This window comes from Petromyzon marinus, chromosome 36 (assembly GCF_048934315.1).
Source record: "Petromyzon marinus isolate PM22_M1 ecotype Great Lakes invasive population chromosome 36, UKy_Petmar_22M1.pri1.0, whole genome shotgun sequence".
Lineage (NCBI taxonomy): Eukaryota > Metazoa > Chordata > Hyperoartia > Petromyzontiformes > Petromyzontidae > Petromyzon > Petromyzon marinus.
In genome coordinates, this window is record NC_133702.1 from 5052528 (window position 1) to 5071518 (window position 18991).

Below are 18991 nucleotides of genomic sequence, written 5' to 3' on the forward strand. Positions count from 1 at the left end.
TGGGCCACCGCTCCATCCGTATATAGCCATGTGTTAAACATAATCCCCATGAGCAAAACACTCGCATGTATATGCAACATTCAATGCAGCCAGCTTAAAATTCAGTGTAATTAATAAGTTCCATATGCTACCACCGACATAATTTAATTATTACAATGCCCTATTCAGCTGTTTTTCAATCACCTATGTTTTGGCATTCCAGAAATAAAACAATTAACAACAGCGTCGTTTATTGGCCTCCCGGCACATTCCCAGAAGCCAGGCGGACAGGCTCATGCAGCAGAGCCGAGGGCAGTCACAACACACACCCGGAGACGGCCAGGAATGTGAATTGCCTCCAGACACTAGGGAAAAGGCCGCGAAATTAAACGGGTTGAGGAAGTAGAACATTAAGACTAAAGTTATGGGCAATCAACGTTGTGTCAAAAATTGCCCTGTGCCACAGCCAATTGAATGCCAGCAGTTCAGAATTTGCGCGAGACAATAAACGGGTGACTGTGAAAGATGTAGCAGGCTCACGTACGCACGCGCAGTAAGGTAGGTGCGTGCGTGCGCAGATGAGCGGGCGCATGCCGTGCGAAGTTAAGCAGGCGAGCGCTCTGCACACACGCCTCGTTTTTAATACCAGTTTGTGCGTGTTCATGAGGGTTATCAAGCTACAATGCAGATCTGTAACCCCGAAGCTTACCGTCACAAGCGCCTCATTTGATTTTGGCACCAATCGTTAATATTTCATTTATATATTTTGTGTGAGACTCCTTTCATCGCCACGAATTTTTTTATGCAGGAAAGAAAAACAAATCCTCAAGAGTGCAATTTTAGTAAAAAGGTACGCTTGAGGAATAAAGCGGCGTGTGTCTTTTTTGCCGAGCTAAGTGTCCCCCCCATGTGAGATGTTTTTACCATCATCGCTGGAGCGAGGCTCTGTGCCAGTGTCAACGTCCACCTCCTCCGGCAGCGTGGAGCCACAGGGCAGCCCATCACTGGCACACGCATACAAGGACAACCGTTATACACATAGGTAGAGCTAGCAAACACCCTGGTATGGCCGGAGCAGGCTTGGTTTGAGAAAGGCTGTGCCCCCCCCCACCCACCCCCCCCCCCCACCCCCCCCCCCCCCAGTGTTACAAAGCAACTGCAAAATCAGGATTTTGTTCCAATTTAAAAAGTTGTGGTCTTTAGCTCGATTCATGATACGAGCTTTCCTGCGCGGTGCAGTAGGCGGGGTAGACGCAGGAGGCGGGGCCACAGATGGAGGGGATGCCAGCTCATGTCATGAATCACTCGCTGGGCGAGTGATTGAGTGAGTCTAGCTTTGTAGCAGGAGGCAGGGCTCACAGATGGAGGGGATGCCAGCTCACCACGTGTCTGGTTCAGCCTCCCAGAAGTTTGGCAGCTTTACTATTTAGGCCGCCGCAGTACGTGGCCAGGCGGCATTGGGCAGCGGGCACACAAATGCAGCCGTAGGTTTTCTTACCCCGTTCCGGCAAACTGAAAGCTATTTGCAACAGCCAATTTTCTCATGTTAAAGTGTTTCCCCCCCCCCCCCCCCCCCGATATTTCACGTTGTACATTTGAAATACAATTGACATATAATGTATGACATACATACAGCTAACAGAGCCCCAGCAAAGAGGCGTGGCACATTGCAGGCTCACCCACCAGTAATCTTCGCCCGTCATGCACTTCTCATAGATGGGACCCGGGAGGTCGCGCTGCCCGGGGAAGATGAACTCGTGCTGCTGGATGACGCTCTTCATGAGCTCGTTGACGTGCGTCTGAGACGACACCAAGTCTTGGTCGTCGGGCGCTTGCATGAGCGTGGGGCCAAAGCACACGGCCAGGTTGTAGGGATCCATCATGTTCTCGTCGCTGTAGTGGGAGAGGCTGCGGACCGCAGTGGGGGGTGGGGGAAGGAAAAGGGGAGGGGACTTAGCGATTCCATTAAGGCCTACAAGGTTTGCATTGCATCATGCACATCGCTGATTCGTTCAATTCAACGAACGCACGGCTGTGTGTGTGCGGTTGCTTGTGAGAATGTTATGCTGAATTTACACAGTAGGCCAAGCTTATAATGTGACTCTGTTGCATCGGTCACATGCTGTGCAACGATATCCGTTACACAGAATACGTTTATTGCTTATATTTGGAGACAGGTGCATACTTTTGAGCCATTACAATCAATCATACTCAACAGCTACATTTATTAATTCACCACAGGTTAGGGAAGAAACCAGAGTACCAATGTAGTGATATCGAATAAGTCACTATGGCATGTAGCGCTGGCTGCTGGCAAAAAGGAGCCTGGCTGCCATGCCAACCCTGTCCGCCAGAGGTGAGGGGGTAGGTGGGAGGAAGGGATGTGGGGAGAAGGGGACGGAGGGGGTACGGGAGAAGCCCGGGAACCTTCTAAGGGGTTCTAGAAGGGGGGCGTAGCCAAGGGGGTGCGAGGCTGCGCTGGGGGGATATAAGGGGGACCACGGGGAGGACTCGGGGCCGTGGTTGGAGTGGACCCCTGGAGCCCGTCTCGTCCCGTCTCCGTCATCAGCAAGATCGTCTTACCCTAATCTCAGTGTTGTGGGTCAGGCAGCCGTTGCTGTCCTGACCTTACTGTAAGTATTCTCAGCGCCGGCAAAGGCTATCAATAAACAGTGCCTCCTAATATAGTGTCTCTCCAGTCTGTCACTACACCTGGATGAAAGAACATTAAGATATGGAGATAACTCTTAAAGGTCTGCACAGATAAGTGACTAACCTACTTGATATGTCGCCTAGAGGCACCACAACCTCACTGTCCTCGAGGCGACTACCTCACACACAATCTCGACGCGATCCACACAAACACAACCTACAGAGAATGACGGATAACTGGCACGCACCACTGTGCGTCATTGCTTTCTCAACAGGGTGAAGAATGGGCTGGATAGCTCAGGAATTCATTGAGAATCTGGGATTGAATCCTGGCAGAGGCACGTCATTTAATCACGTTCTCAAGTGTAGCGAGCTGATGGTCTCAGCCCAATTACCAATGACTACACGAAGGTCCTCCATCACATTAAATTTGTCTCTCTTAGCTTTTCATTTCACGTTGACAATTGCAGCTGTGAGACTTACAGTTCCGAATGTAAATTTCTTGTCTCATGGTGTGATGCCGATATTACAAATAAAATGCAACTTTGGAAAAAACTATGGGGAAAATAGAAAAAAACAGGCAGGGGTGTGTGTGCACAACAACGAGCGGAGTGCCGGGTGGCTAAAACACAGCAAGCTGGCACAGTCGGTGGCACAGGTGGTGCATCGGCCAGTCATCCCAGTCAACCCATGGCACCTGGGTCTGTCCCAGGACCTCATGCCAGCGGGCGTTCGACACTTGACGCGGCCTTAAAATGCGCAGAGCCTGGCACAAGCACCGTGACGACGTCGCCGCCATTTAGCGGCGAATGGCGGTTGTTGTTGTGCGTGCAGTCGCAGAGCTGCTCTACTCACTGGTTGAGAAAGGCGAAGAGATATCTCATGACCACGACGACGGGAGGCGGCAGGGTCTGAATGACTTTGCGGATCCCGGCAGCTCGCTCCGACGAGCTTTCGATTTCTGCAGTCGGCAAAGCGACAACGCAATCGTCAAATGGCATTGCGAAGCGTGCAGCTTTGACGGAATGAGCGCTGCATCAGAAGTACAATGCTGATTTATACAGCGGTTGCATGCCACCGCATCTCAATGCGCTGTCCAAAAACGGTTGGGAATTTTTATTTTGTAGAGAAAACAGGTGGATGTTCAACTTCTTTCGCACAGTACGTATTCAAGCATGCTAATCGGAGGTGGGCGGGGTCAGTTATAGGGACAGGAAAAAAGGAAGGGTTTGAGCCTGGACTTGAACAGCGCAGGGAGACAGCCATGTTGGGGACAGCGGAAGGCAGTTGCAGAAAATGGGGACAGAAGCAGAATGACAAATAACTGACACATGCCACACAAACTGGTATTTTAATTTACCTTATACCACTGATTCAGAGTGACCTTGAACAATTTCTCTGACTATGAGACTTCCAAAGTAAGCTATGAACATCATTGGGTAACTGTGGGAAGTCAAGCCACTTCCACACACGCCAAGTGTTTCGGGAATGTCTTCTGGTTTGCATAATTATGTTAAGTTACCAAGTGATGTATATTATAAAATGCAATGGAAAAAGGTTGCAGGTTACTTGTTACACACTGGAATGAGTTTGCTGTTTCTCTACATCCATTTAAATGCAGGTCTCCATAAAAAAAGAGACATCTGGTGTCAATTGGCCCTTAATTGGTCACAAAAAAGGTCACATATCACTATCCCATAACAAAAACGAAACAATTAAATAAAAGTGATAAACTGATGCATTATTTCAAGGAAATAACATAAACCAGAGGTTTCACTATGTGTTCCAAGTTAATGTTGTTGTTGTATGCAATGTTAGGATATAAGAGAACAAGCAAGCCTGTAAACAGATTTGAGAATTAAAACAAACTGGCAGTGCTTCCAAATGGCTGTCACACTGAATTATCATTGCTATTCGAAGCCAGCTTACAATGGTTAAAACTATGCCACTCTTTTGCATAAGCCAGTCAGCATCGCTTAATGGCCAATTAATTGGCCCCCGGCAATAAAATTACCGTAATAAACTTTACAATGGAGGACCATCAATAGAGAGCGACACAGGGCTGTATAAGTTGGCGACGATATGTGCAGGGTGGAATGGGGTGAGGAATTGCCAACAGGGACACAATGACGCAGAGATAAGGGGGGCTTCCCTTCAACTCCACAGGGCCCATTTGCAAACCAGCCCAGCAATTTAATTTAACCCCGAATAACAGTTATAAATTGTTCATCACTGACTCTCAAGGCAAATTTCAGGAGGGTCCTGACGGGAATGTTTGGCCAGTTCTGCTTTGAGCATTTAATCTAAATTGCCTGGAGAGAAAACACGTCCACAAATTCGGACAACACTCAATCTTGTCATAGATGATGCAGAAAACTAAACTTGATGTCACGCATCTTACAGGCACCTCACTGCCCTGCAGGTGCCTACCTCGCACACATAACCTAATCGTCATTCACCGACGCTGCCTCCTGGTTGCTGGATTAGCGGTGTGCACAATTGTTCTCCACGCTGCATCGTTCCCTAATTCCCCCAATAAAATAATCAGAATGCACCAGACCTCATCATATCCCAGAAGCTAAGCAGATTTCAGCCTGGCGAGAGCTTGGAAAGGCGACCACAGTACATGTTATATGCCGCGAAGCTACGTTGTGGGCAGTAGAGGGCAGTACAGCAAGATCCATAATTGTAATGTATTTCAACACTCCCATGTCTATATCTGACTGCCTTCACTAACCCGCATTGGTAATTGTGGCCAAGTATGGTTATATAACCTCCACAACCCCGCAAAACAGACAGGCCCTCATCCAGCAGTGGATTGACAAAAATGGCTCTACACATGTACACACAGCTTAAATAGAATCGAAAAAAGCCCAGTGCTGCTTCTTTACGATTGATGTAATGTACAAAACGACAGATTTATCCTAATAATACTCAGTGGTAAAAGCAGGTGAGTGTTTAAAAACCAAAAATAACCATCATTCAGATGTCAATCCTTGTGCTGGGTAATATGGATATGCCAGCTCTGGCTCATAAAACCTCTTGTCCTTTGTGTCATTTGCCATTTATCGTTCCGTTGCACATATTACCACTATCACAACCTTACTCTAACCTTGCTGTGTTAATGGCTTCGTGTGAGAGTTATTGACTTTCTGGTGGCATCTGCGGGAAGCAGATTGACCGATTTGAGTGATGTTATGGGATTACATGAGACGTCCATGCTCATTACGGTCTCCTGCTAAAAACAAAACAAATTCCACCCAAAATAATTAAAGGCCACTGCTCCTCTTTAGACAAACACAAAATCATATTTTTAAAGATACTATAAAAACTTGAGGGCGACTGTGTAGCCAACTTGCAGGATTGGCAATTTGCTGTGTGGGTGACTTACTGTCCGGTTTGACGGGTTGAAGGTGATTAATGCGACCCTCAGAGGCGGGGGGTTACTCCTTACGTCTCGCTACGCGGTTGACTCACTGTGCGGGCGTCTCGCAGTGTGGGGCGACGGGCGTGGGCGATTCGTGCGATTAACTCCGTGTGGACGAGTCACTACGTGGCCGAGTCATAGGTGGTTCATCGCGTGGGTGCGTTAACTGCCAGGGTCACGTACGGACGCAGGAGATGAGGTCGTGGAACTTCTCCTTCGGGAAAAGCGGCGTCTTCATGCCACGGAAGTAGAGCTTGAGCACCCCGGCAACGGAGTTTATATCGCGACTGCTCTGCTCGTCCTCCAATGGATCATCTCCTGCAAAGGCACCAGAATACGGCTCGAGGAACTACGTACGCGCCGAGCCTCGGGTTCAGCCTCCGGACTCCAGTTTTGCAATGGAACATAAAAAAAAAATGCAAATGAATGTTTGATTTTATTATGCTTGCTTAGCCAGGAAAGTATATTTTGTGTAACCAGGTGAGAACTCAGGATAGTCTCATTTGCAAAAGTGACTTGGGGCATTGGTCTGCCAGTGGGGGGGGTGAGGATTGCTGTGTATAATCCCAATTGAATATTTGCACGCAATGTTTTTATTTGGCAAATATTGATCATCGACGCTGGCACACGATGGCACTCTTCTCAAGGACATCAGGGGATCTTTAACGTCCACTTTGAAGCAGACAGAACGTTGTATTATGGTTATTACACCCGAAGTAATAATCAGGGAAGTCTCACTGAGTATTAAACCTCTTTTTTCAGGAGGCTCCTGCAAAGTTTTCTGAGTAAGGGACACAATGTAGCTACGTGTAATCCCAATTGATCAACTTCAAGATACATTTTCAGCATTGGGAAGTTTGGCTAATACCGGTTTCATTGTGTGGTATTTTTTTGGTTAAAGCTATGGGAGGAAACTGGAGAAACTCATGGAGAACACAAGGGGACAGTACAAACGCCACATAGGAAGGCACCTGAGTCAGGAATTAAACACACTTCTTGCTGTGAGGCACAAGTACCACCACTACACCATCCTGGTGCCATAATTGTCGGTTGGGTTTTCCATTTCCTCTAATTGTGCCAATTCTCGCATTGCAAAAGAGATCGGCTTAATAAAGTTGTAGTGGGATCCACGGAGGCAGACGCTTGTACTTGGAGGCAACACGTTTATTACACACCCCAACAGGGTAACTACTTCAACTACATAACACTCGGGATAACTATGTGGTAACTACCACGGAGCTAGACCTCAACAAGGTCACTATATAAACGGGTCAGGTCAGTGAAGTACTGCCTGACCCACGATGTTGAATGTGACGACCGAGCCCGAAGAGCGAAGAGCGTAGCACGGCGGTTTGATTCCAGAAGACAGCCAAGAACGCTCCCGGGACAGCTCCTTTATCCTCCTGGGCGAGGCCTCGCTCCGGCCTCAGCCACGCCCACTTCGGGATCTTCCCAGAAGGTTCAGGGTCCTTATATCACATATCCCTTTGGTCCCCTTCTGGCCCCCGCCCTTATCCTATGCAGGTCACGTGCCCTCTTGGGTTCACCTAGATTGTCACGTATGCCATACGTACTCTGGTGACAGAGAGAGGCTCTAAGACGCACAGTTACACGCTTCTCTCTAGCTGGCGCAACGCCATAGTGACTCAATATCCGTCGCTACAAAGGCACTGACAGCCAATAATTATGAAACTGTGAACCGGAATGCATTTATCATAACTAGAGCTATGACCACTGCTCATGTTAATTGACTCCGAGTAGATATTAAACTGTGGGAATTGAGGTATACGAGTAATTCATGTGTCACATCATGAGAGTATCACGTGGGGCATAAATAACTTTTTCCCATCTCTAATAATCGCCATCATCAAGTAGCAACAACAGGATAATAATCCTTGGGTTATGACCAATTCACAATGAATGTGCCCCATGACCAGATATGGGAAGTGAAGCAGAGATCAGCCTGGTTAGTACTTTGGAGGGGACACCAGGTTTTGTAGGGTTAAGCTGCGAAGTGACCAAGAAATCTGTGTGAAGCTTTGAGTGTTACTCAATAATATTTATGCATGTATGCTGAACTTCTTTCGCACTGTATGTAGCCAACCGTGTGTGGTAAGCTTATACTGAGTACTCAAGTTCTCACTCACGGATGAAATGGCCAAATATCCCAATCCTAGACTCTCCTAAAAAAACATCTTGAGACTCAGTGAGGCTTTCTTGGAGAGAGGGAGACCACCATCTTTTCCCCGACCACTTATAAATGTATGTATAACTTCTTTCGAACCGTACATAGTCAACCGTGCCAATCGGAGGTGCGGGGGAAGGACAAACTAAACACAAAAAGCAGTTCTAAAGAAATTATTTTTCAATCTAGATTTTTTTTTTAAATGAGGGCACCACTATTCTCCAATCATCAAACTAAGTAACCGAAAGAAGCTTCTCTCTTGGCTTGTGCAGCCACAGAGCCATTCACTTGACCTCATTTGTAACACTTTACCATCTGACCGCAAATCGTTGACTGTACGAGCGTCAGCATTTTCTGCCCTCGACTGTCCCCAGCAGCACTCTCCCCGGCCCTCCCCGCGGCGGTGTGGGAGGGAGAGTCGATGGAGACAAGGACCTGGAGTGAACTCAATATTCTCTGGACCAGTGAGTCGATAGATGTGGGCTTATTTGTGACCTCGCGTTTTATGGATTTGAAGATTGATAGACGACTACTCACATATTGTAATTTTTTTTAGAGTAACATTCACTTTTAAAATTTACCACCACCATAAATCTGAATCTCTGCAATGCGGATCTCTTTTTGCCCCCCTCTCTCTCGCTCACCCTTTTCTATTCAAAAGCTTCAGTATATTTAATAACTTTTGCAAACGATCGCTATTTTTGTGCACGGTATCATGCGGTAACAGCACAGGAGCCACACAAACACCACCTGTGCTGATTAAACAGAACTGTCTGACTTAAGACACCCAAGGCATGACGCTTCGTTGATTTTGTGCCAATATTTTAACACTCTGATGGTTGTAGTGCTGAATTAGTGCTCGTGTTTATGCGATGCCGACACGTTTTAACAGGTTACTGTCGACACTATCTTTCTAACATTCGACCAAAATGCTAATTGTGATGGAAGTAGTGCAACACAAACTGCATAATGAATTAATGATGACTTGAATTACTGCATGAAAAAGGCATTAGTCAATGTTGGCTGCATGCCCTTATAAACAGGATGAACCTATCAAAATAGATTTTTTTTGTTTATACCACAGCAACGTGTCAGTCACATTTACAGGATTATGTTCAACCAGAAATATTGCAAGCATTGTCTTGCAGCAGGTTTGGCACAAAGACATCCTCTCCAGTACATAAAAGGACATTTTTTTCTATAAACTATTAAATTCAACTCTAAACTATTTTTATTTTATCAGGTAAGGCCCACTGAGCAATGTAGCTCTTTTTTTGGAAGCAACCTGGCCACAAATGATAGCTCAACAAAGTAGCTTATCACCACGTGGTAATGTATTGCAACCAAATACTCTGAACGCATGTTGATTCTAAATGTGGAGGAAAAAAATAATCTATTTGTTTCCACATCTGTATAACCTCGTACAATTAAAAGTTAGTAAGACTTGTCTATTAGCCCATCAATAGTGTGGTTTGCTGCTGGCTGGTGAGTTGTTTGGGCCTGTGCTCGGCAACTGTGATATAATAAAAGCTGTTGCTTAATGATTTTAGCCAGCAACAGCCGAAATCCAAAATAAAGTGCATTTATCCATTTTGCAACTAATAATGCTTAGTTACAAATGTTCTGACAAAAGCATTCACGAGGGATACTCGAAGTCATTTAGGATAAAATTCACGTCTTTACCACTTTCAAATGATGCCTTTATCTCGTTCACTTCCACTTGAGAGCCGGGTACTCTGAATATCCCTTGATGCTGTAATCCTATAGGGACAAGAAGCAGAGTTAAGTGCCAAAGTGCAACTGACATTAAGCACGCAATACAACTCTTTTCTTTGAGGACGTAATGACGCATCGATTAACATTGACTTTTAAGGTGAAGAAACGTGAATTGAATAGTGTGTGCGTGTAAGAATCAATGTTTCACGATTTGTATATCCTGTAATGGGTTCATGTCACCCCTGCATCCACTTGAGGTGCTACGATTGACCGCAAAACAGAATCAATGATCGGATCAAATCCTGACCCTCATCAAACTGCTGGGGAGAGAGGGAAATCATTTCACCCTTAATATGCACCTCCTACACATTCCACAAAAACAAAGATCTTCCTATAGCCTTAACATACTTTTGTGGCAAGTACTATTTGCGTGCACCTATGAAAGCCGGCACTGCACACAAATGGGGTGGGTGGCCAGCACTATGCCCGACCGCCTTTGTCTCCCTAGTGGTGATATTTACACCGCACCAGGTACTCATTTGAGGTTGAGTCGCCCTAGGGGAGGTCCGGGATCGGTTCAGATATGTCACACAACGCAAAAACAAGTAAACTCTGCACACAAACACTTACACCACACAGACGCAGGACGCAAGGTGAATCGCCAGGGGAATAGAAATTGAAATGTGTTACACCCCTTTTGCGTAATGTCTCTCTTGTTGCAAAAAAGGCCACACCATCCTACCCACTACTTAATTTTGTACACTATTGCTGGACTGAATTGTATGCGATTCAAGGTTTTTTTTTAAGAAATCGTCCCTGTAATGAGGCACACTTGCAGCACTGTTTTCCATAGACAACACTGACTATGAGACGCAGGTAGTCGAAATGTATGTACTTTTTACGTGTTAAAAACAAATGGTGCTAAAAAACACTGGTTTGGAAGCTTCAGAATGACTGACCTATACCCAATTTATCAGCGATTTTAAATATGATTAATTATTCAGATTTCACCAAGCGAACGAGTAATAAATATTTGTCTCCAATGCTCTGGAATGTCGCATTGTCCTTTTTTAAGCCTTAAGGTCAGAGTATATCTTATTGAAGAGTAATGCCTAACAAATGCATTTTTAAAACAACTTTTTTTCTCATAATTCTTAGTGCTGCAGCATTAACATATTTAAAGAATGATTGCAACAAACAAAAAAACACTCAATGCGGCTTGCCATGTGCACACTTGTACGAAAGACTTCTGCGCTGTGCGTTTTCACGCTAAACGTCTGAACAATCCAGCTCACGCTCGCACCTCCGATGCAGGAAGAAGCTGCGATTGGGGGGGGGGGGGGGTCCTCCAAAAGGGTCATTTGGCAATTCACCTTTGGTAGGTTCACTCGCCATGATTGAATGTGCGTTGGGAGTCTGTGGTGCACGGTTTGTTGGCGATTGATTTGAGGCCGTCATACCGTAAAGGTTAATGAAGCGAATGCAGCTTTCCACAACAATGGGGATCGCCTGGCCTGAATCCTGTAACACAACAGGCGAGCATCCGTGCTTGCACCATTACGTCAGTTTGTGTTTAATTGGTAAATACGAATCGATAGAGGGTGGTCGGGCGGGGGAAGTATTGGTGCTGTGGTTAGCGTGCTGCGCAGACCCTCGCGCCCAGAGTTTCGATTATTGGCCACAGCTAAAATCGGTGGCAAGTGGATATATAAAGTGGTCCATGGCCTTCACTTCACCAACCTGCACTGACCAGCATGGTGAAGTATGGTAAAAAAATATATATCCATAAACCACATTACACAGGGAAGGGCCTTCATTCATCAGTGTATTGATGTAGGGCTATAAAGTATATTAACTACTGTTAGAAAACAAATGCTACGTTATTACACGTGCAAATTGATTACATATTAAATACAAATACAGTTTTTTTTAAATATTAGCTCCAAGCAAATAATTTTGTTTTAAATGTATGAATAAAAAATTATACTCCCACAATAATTAGTTAAAGCATTTTTGGTGCTGTATTCATATACCGAAATTAAAATCAATGCGCTACCTTTAAATCAACAATAATGTTAAATCAAAGTTAAAAGTTTGAAACAAGACAAAAGGCATAGCAAATAAGCGCACGCGCACACAACAATTTAACAAAGTACAAACTCAAAGGCAAACATCTTCGCTAAATCTAGTGGCTATCACTGCAGATTCAACACGGCCGTTGAGACCACAGCAGCCAGCCCACTCTCTTAAGCGATGGCAGCTCTCCCATGCACAAGGGAAGTGTCTTATCTGCTGTCCAAGGGCGTGGTGAAACACAGGATGGATTGCAGAAGTCCCCTCTCCATTTGATTGAGCGTAGTGTGCCCCTTACATGCTATCATCCCGGCTGCGGGGGGGGGGGGGGGAGATGGTTCCTCATTGCAGCCAAATGATAAACACACGTAGGAATACAAAACATGTGCAGCTGAAATGGCCGACGCTCACCAGGACTTACATGACCACTTTATGGAATTGTTAAAATATTCAGTCATTTTAATTGTAATTCATATATACAGCATGTCCATAGAAGTATCATCCATTATCAAAGAATTATAATTCAACTAAGAATGCTCCCGATGTGGTCAAGATGTCAAAATCTAAGTGTGTTTGAGCCTGGATAGTGCTTGGGAGGGTGATCCACCATGCACACCAGGATGTACAGGCAGATGCAGCGTTCTGCTACAGAGGCCAGTGGAGCAACATCCACTTTTGTGCTGAAATTATTTGCTTTCATGCTATGCTCCCCATCTTCACCCTAACTGACCAGCTTGTTGAAGTATGGTAAAATAAACCCCAAGATACACAGAGTGGGGAGGCCTTCATCCAATAGTGTATTGACAAATGCAGTTTGAGCTGGGTGTATAAATTATATGGTAGAATGCACATTCCATGGGTCTTATTCTTCAAAAAATGTCGACCATGGCATTTGCGACGCACTCCTTAATGAGGTACGAGAGAGTACGAGAGAGTGCCAGGTGTTTTTTCTTTTAATTTAGATTTTTGTTTTATATTTTACGTGACTTTACTGAAAGAACCAAGGATATGGAGGATTCCAATGAGCTATAAAAGCTCTTTTTCACAGATGTCAGTAGGGGCGGGTCAGCAAGTTACAACAACAAAAGACTACATGTGACTTCATTTTTATGCTATGTGTTGTTGAAGATCATTCAAGCTTTGTTTTTGGCACTTCAACACAGAGCCTTAACATTCATGCAGCTAATAATTCTGTCCAATTATCATGCTTTAATAATGGATGATATTCGTGGATATCCTATATATAAGGTACGATGGTTTTCCATGTTAAAATGTTGGCCATTGTGCCACATCTATTATTTAGAGATTAGTTGCTTAAATCAACGGTTACATGGAGGTTGTGTCAATGCATCTCTGCAACCTTATAGAATGAGTATCTTGCATGGCCGGAATGGAAAGTGACTGTTGTTGACCATGGCATGTTGTTATAAAAGCAAACGGAACACCCACTTTGTTGTCTGGGAGAGCTGTGGAGGTTTAATGGACCGTTATCACGAGCAACCTTTCACCTTCAAATGAGGCCATGGTGGATGGATTTCTAAAAGTATTTGCTTTAAATACTGGGGAAGGTCCAGCCTCATTGGGCTTGTGGACACTACCAAATTGGGCACAAAAGACATATCTAAAGTAGAACTGGAAACCATTACAGGGGGTTCTGAAGCTACATTTTAGATTTTTAACATAAAAGTATTACATTTTGCAAACAGAAAGAGTACAGGTGGCTAAATTATGGAATCTGTTGACAACAATAAAAACATTGCTTTGGAGTAAATTGTTTCCAGATAAAAGTTAACTTAGATAAAAAAAAGTGCTCAATCAATTAGGCTACTAGGCGTTCAGAGGATTAGAGTGGAGCATTTGTGGGAGCAACGGGGGATATGCGGACCCCATGGGAAACAGTAGCGAGCGCAGGAAGCGACAGATGGGCCGAGTCGTCTGGCAATTATTGAATTTGCATATACAGTAATAGACCTTAAAAAAAAAGCATTTAACAAACAAGTCTGCTCGACAAAATAAACTGCCACCATGGCCTCGATTTGGTGTGGGTGATGGTCGCTGCGGTACGGATACACGCAGAGCGTCGCAAAAAACTCCGTGCAGATAGGCGACTGCGCGGGGGCGATGGTACCTGTTGCCTGGAGCGAAAACTCCGCTTCCCGCTGCAAGCCACAGGGTTATAGCAAGACGGCAAAAGCGGGACGGAGGGGGGGTGGGGGAATAAAATAGACGAAATAAAAAATCACGCCAGAGCTTTGTGGATGCAGGCGGCGGCGGCGGCGGCAGCGCGCGACCAAAGCCCCAACCCCAAACGACAAGCGGCCATCAGTGCAGAGGAACTGCGAATGCTCGTGAAGCGGCAACAGATCTCGTGAGAGGTTCGCAAGGAGAGTCGAGCGGCTCCATCATCAGCAGCACAAGAGCGTTCATGCAGCAGCGAGCGCAGCCCAGCCGCTAGGGTTTTTTTTTATTAAGGCAGATTTTTGCACTCGGCGCCAGAAAGGAAGCACGGCGTGACCAGCACTGGCTCGGCGGTACCTGTATGTACGTTTCCAAATCACCGTTAAACAGTTTTACGTTAAACACTGAGCGCGGCCTAGGCTTCCTGAATTTCTGCACTGTGTTGGAGGCAGAAGTTGGCCTGAAAAGGTGGACACAAAGGTTCAACTGTGTTTAAAAAAAATGGATTAAATACATGGTGTATATATGCACACAGAATGGGTAATCTGCAAGTTGAGGACAAGATACAAGTCACTTAAATCTATAACTATAGCAAAAAAGTGGCTGAGAAATTTTACAAATCCACATTTTTAAAACAATCTAAGAACTATGTGCAAACTATCTCATCTTTAAAATTATTTGACTGCACAATATACAAGATAGCCTACTTTTAGATAGCATAAACTAGAGCCTACCCTTACTTATGGATTAACTTGTTTTGACTTAAAAACCCAACAAACATTACACCAACTGAACATATATTGCATTAATTCCAGTCAGTAGTGCATATTTAAAAGCAAAAGTACTCTAAAAAAATAACTGAAAAATATTTCAAATATTATTATTTTACCAAAATGAACATGAACTGGAATTTAAACAGTTATATAAACCAATACTCAAAAGCTGAAACTGTAAACAAACGCCACCTTACCCAGTGTTCATACATTCAGCCTTCTCACCTACAACACACACAGACACACAGGACACACAAATAGCATCACAATCTGAGCACAAGCAATAGTTAACTGCTTTACATTGAGCCCTGGGTAAAAAAAAACGAACGACGTTCTACACTGCAAGTTCACTGCTGTCTTTAATATTATTTTTGATAGCGTAAGCTCACTTTCATCCAGTCCTTTCTGCAGTAGGTCATGCTTCGTTTGCAGCTTGTTGATGAGGCTGCTCCTGTCCATGTACTCTTTGAATTTCTAGTGGCACAAAAGAAACGAGCGTTAATGACGCTCTGGCCGTCAACAAACGTGCATTTTGATGTCAAGGCCATGTGGCTCCATCACTTAGCAGTCTTAAAAAAACGTGCAACGTGTGAAACCAGACCAAGCAAACACAATGAAAACAGCACACTATGCTCGAGTGCACTTTCAATAACCATAAGAGTTTTGTAAAAGCAAGCATTAATAATGTAAGAGAACGATAAGACAGCTGAGGCTGTCCTTTGCCAGTATCTAACATTTAACACAGCTATAAGAGACCATTATCGTCACAGTGATGTTTAAGTAATTAAGACAGAACTTAATGCTAAAAGGGTTGGTTGATTTGCTAACAATTGAGGGCCAATTCTGCAGCAGCAATTCAGCTGCTGTAAAGTAAAGCAGCTATCAGCAACAATGTAATTATGTGCAGTTAAGTGTCCAGTAATCTGTGTTATGCTCTGGACTGAAGATAATACATTTCACAATCACTTAGGGCACCTCGAGTAAAACCAAACAGTGATGATCAGTGACGATTAATAGACGTCCTTAAGATGCCAGGGTGGTACAAAGGTCAGAGCACTAGGCTGGCTTTGAATATAGCTTTTGGCCACCTGCAAATGAACTTGGTTTTCAAGTGTACCAAGTCCATTATTTCAGCCCAGTCACGAATGACTGCACATATAAAAAGCTATCAAATCAAGTTTGGTTCTGCACTTCATTTGACAAAATTCCAGCAGTGAGAATGAAAAATATCAGATTCATAAATGTTACTCTCTCTACTATTTATCAATATACAGAAAGTCTCTCATGGTCATCTCTGTGATATTATGTTCCATGAGCCATTCTAACATAGGGTTGCAATGATCTGAGAGATCGAAATAGATACTTTATATCGAGCAGTCCAACACTAAACGATATAACATGTTATTTACATCTACTTTTGATGATGGTGAATGTAATAACAAAATATTCAGCCTTTTTTACATATGAAAAACTGTTAATTAGGTTATTTAGCCTCTCATTACCATATTTTCCTCGGGGCATTTCATCAATTAAACCTTTAGGAAGAAATTACACAGGGAAGACGTTGGAAAAAAAACACGTGCAATGATGGTGACAGATGATGGAGCTACTGCCCGCACAAGTCGCTATCCCAGGAATTCTGGGTTAAAGGTCAGACAGGTTGTCAAGTGCACATACTAAAGTTGCAGCCACGTGTGGCACAATGGCTTCTAGCGGAAATGCAATTACAATAAGGGGGTAACGCTTCACATATACCATTGCATTTGCTGTGTCTTAACCACACCACTCACTTTTATTAGGTAAAAAATATAAAAGTGTAGCCCTGGAATTGTTCACTCATGCCACTGCTGGCCTAAGGGCCTCCACTAAATGGAGCTGTAAGGCCTCTCTCTCTCTCTCTCGAGAGAGGGTATTTTGGCCTATTCTTCTACACTGGCCAGACATCTTGGAAGGCAGGGGAGGATTACCCGCATTTTACCCCACCACACACAACCTGCCGATCTACGAAGAGAAAAGATCACTTTCTTTAATAGAGGTCCATGAAGAAGGAGTAAATCTTGGAAAAGAGAATAAAACTCAAATTAGAGACGTAATTTAACATGAGAAAAATGGTATTGCTAGACCCAAAGATGGATGAGACTGGTGATGCAATATCAGCTCAAGGAAGGAACATGCCCGGACAGGGCAATCACCATGGAGATGGATCAATGAGGTCAGCTTGTGTGCAGGAGTGAGATGGATTGTGTGGCATGGAGGGATCTTGAGGGGAGGTGAAGTCGTCGGTAGGCTTCCATTCAGCAGCGAAATATGGCTGATGATATTAAATTAAACAAGAGTTGGACGGCGACATTGTCTCAAGGTAGCACATTCGCCACTTGTTTGCAGAGGTTCACGGTTGGAATCCAGCAGCCGCCCCGATTAACAATGCAAGTGTATTACCATGTTATGGCACTATGGAAGTTGAAATTTTTATCATTATCATTACTTTTAATCATCATGCTTCACTTTTGGCCATTAACTACGCCTGCCCCTATCGCTCACAGAGAAGTAGAAGGACTCCGTCTCCTGCTGGTTTGCGCGACGCTTGGCCACGTTGAACTTGCACATGTAGGCCTCGGAGGGCGCGGGGGCACGCAGCGACTCTGTCGACTGGCCATGCTTGAAGGCCTCCGATACGTCATAGTCCTCGGCCGTGAGCATGTCCATCAGGGCCTGCAGCGTGGCCTCCTGCGTCTTCTTGATCTGAGCCAATTCACACGCACGACGAGACCCAATCAATAACAAAAACAGGCACATTCGTTTAGATCCAGGCAGTGGCGATCACGCTTTTTCTGGGACTTCTGGCTATAAATGCAGCTATAACAGGTGGCAGATTTTCTTAATCGTTGGAGATGGCACCACTGTTGGACTTGGCACCACTGAAATGTTGTGTTACAAACCAAGGAGCACCCTGCAATTAAAGACAGTTTTCAAGTGTGGTGAGTTCATGGTCTCATTAATGAGTCCAACAACAAAAAAAACATGCACCACATACATTTTCATTCTGCATTTAATTTTGATAAATTCCAGCTATGAAAATAAAAAAAAGATATATTTAAATGTAATATGACAACATTACTCTCATATAGCAAAGTGGTGGGAAAATTGTGCCTCCTACTCTGTGGACCATGTTGTCACAAAGGGATCTCAGAGGTAGCTCTGTGATATCTGCTTCCGGAAGAATCTGAATGGATAGCAGAATCAGGATAAAATTGGGGAAAAATATATTGCTTAAACCATAGGTGGGGATCACAGCTGATATTATATGCCACGAGTGCCGATGTACACGTAGAATACAATGACTTGGATGTGGGGTTGATAGATCACACAGAGATGCAGCCTGTGTAAAACAGACACAGATCTGCAGGTGAATAATGTGAAAGTAGGAAGTAGTACAAAAAGAAGGTTGCGGATCTGTTTGTGTGGTGGAGTATACGTGTTTCCTTCATGTGTCCACGTACATTTTTAAACTGGCCAAATCTAACAGTCTGAAAAACGATTCGTAAAATGCTTTTTAAGACGAGCGGTCCAATTGTTTTCTCTGCAGAGCGAACAAAACTTGGACTCAAAAAGTAAAACTATTTTTTTTTTACTGTAGGAAACGTATTTCGTAGGGAGGAAATGCTGCTTGTGTGAGATGAACCAACAAATCATAAAAGCGTCTCACACACAAATTAACGAGACACCCTCCACCCCTCCGTCTTAAAGTTGAGGCAAACCAGGGCACGCAGACTCTGGCAGGGCTGTTCCACGTTTCACAAAGACAAAGATCTTCCGTATAGCCTTAACAGACTGTAGGGCCAAGTACTGTTAGCGAGCACCTATGAAGAACGGCACCGGTACACGAGGAGGTTGGGTGACAATCACCATGCCCTCCCGAGGGGAGGCCCAGGACCGGTTGAAATAATCGTCGCTGGTGTTGGCCGTGAGCGGGAATCGAACTCGGGTCGCTGGGTTCGTAGCGCAGTG

At 44.5% G+C, this 18991-nt stretch overlaps 1 protein-coding gene across 3 annotated transcripts in view; it reads right to left on the reverse strand.

Annotated features, from left to right (window-relative positions):
• Positions 1-18991, reverse strand: part of SRGAP3 (SLIT-ROBO Rho GTPase activating protein 3) — an 83695-nt gene that overhangs the window by 10530 nt on the left and 54174 nt on the right. For 2 of the 3 annotated variants that reach the window (XM_032966631.2, XM_076072055.1), the window contains exons 9-18: positions 17525-17725; positions 15373-15457; positions 15181-15208; positions 14568-14670; positions 11420-11480; positions 9927-10004; positions 6242-6376; positions 3487-3592; positions 1663-1887; positions 904-983 (exon numbers count right to left, since the gene is read on the reverse strand). In XM_032966631.2, the coding sequence (XP_032822522.1) occupies positions 904-983; positions 1663-1887; positions 3487-3592; positions 6242-6376; positions 9927-10004; positions 11420-11480; positions 14568-14670; positions 15181-15208; positions 15373-15457; positions 17525-17725 (1102 nt within the window). Of the gene's footprint in view, positions 1-903; positions 984-1662; positions 1888-3486; positions 3593-6241; positions 6377-9926; positions 10005-11419; positions 11481-14160; positions 14192-14567; positions 14671-15180; positions 15209-15372; positions 15458-17524; positions 17726-18991 lie in introns of all 3 variants that reach the window. The other variant, XM_032966632.2, reaches the window with a different exon arrangement.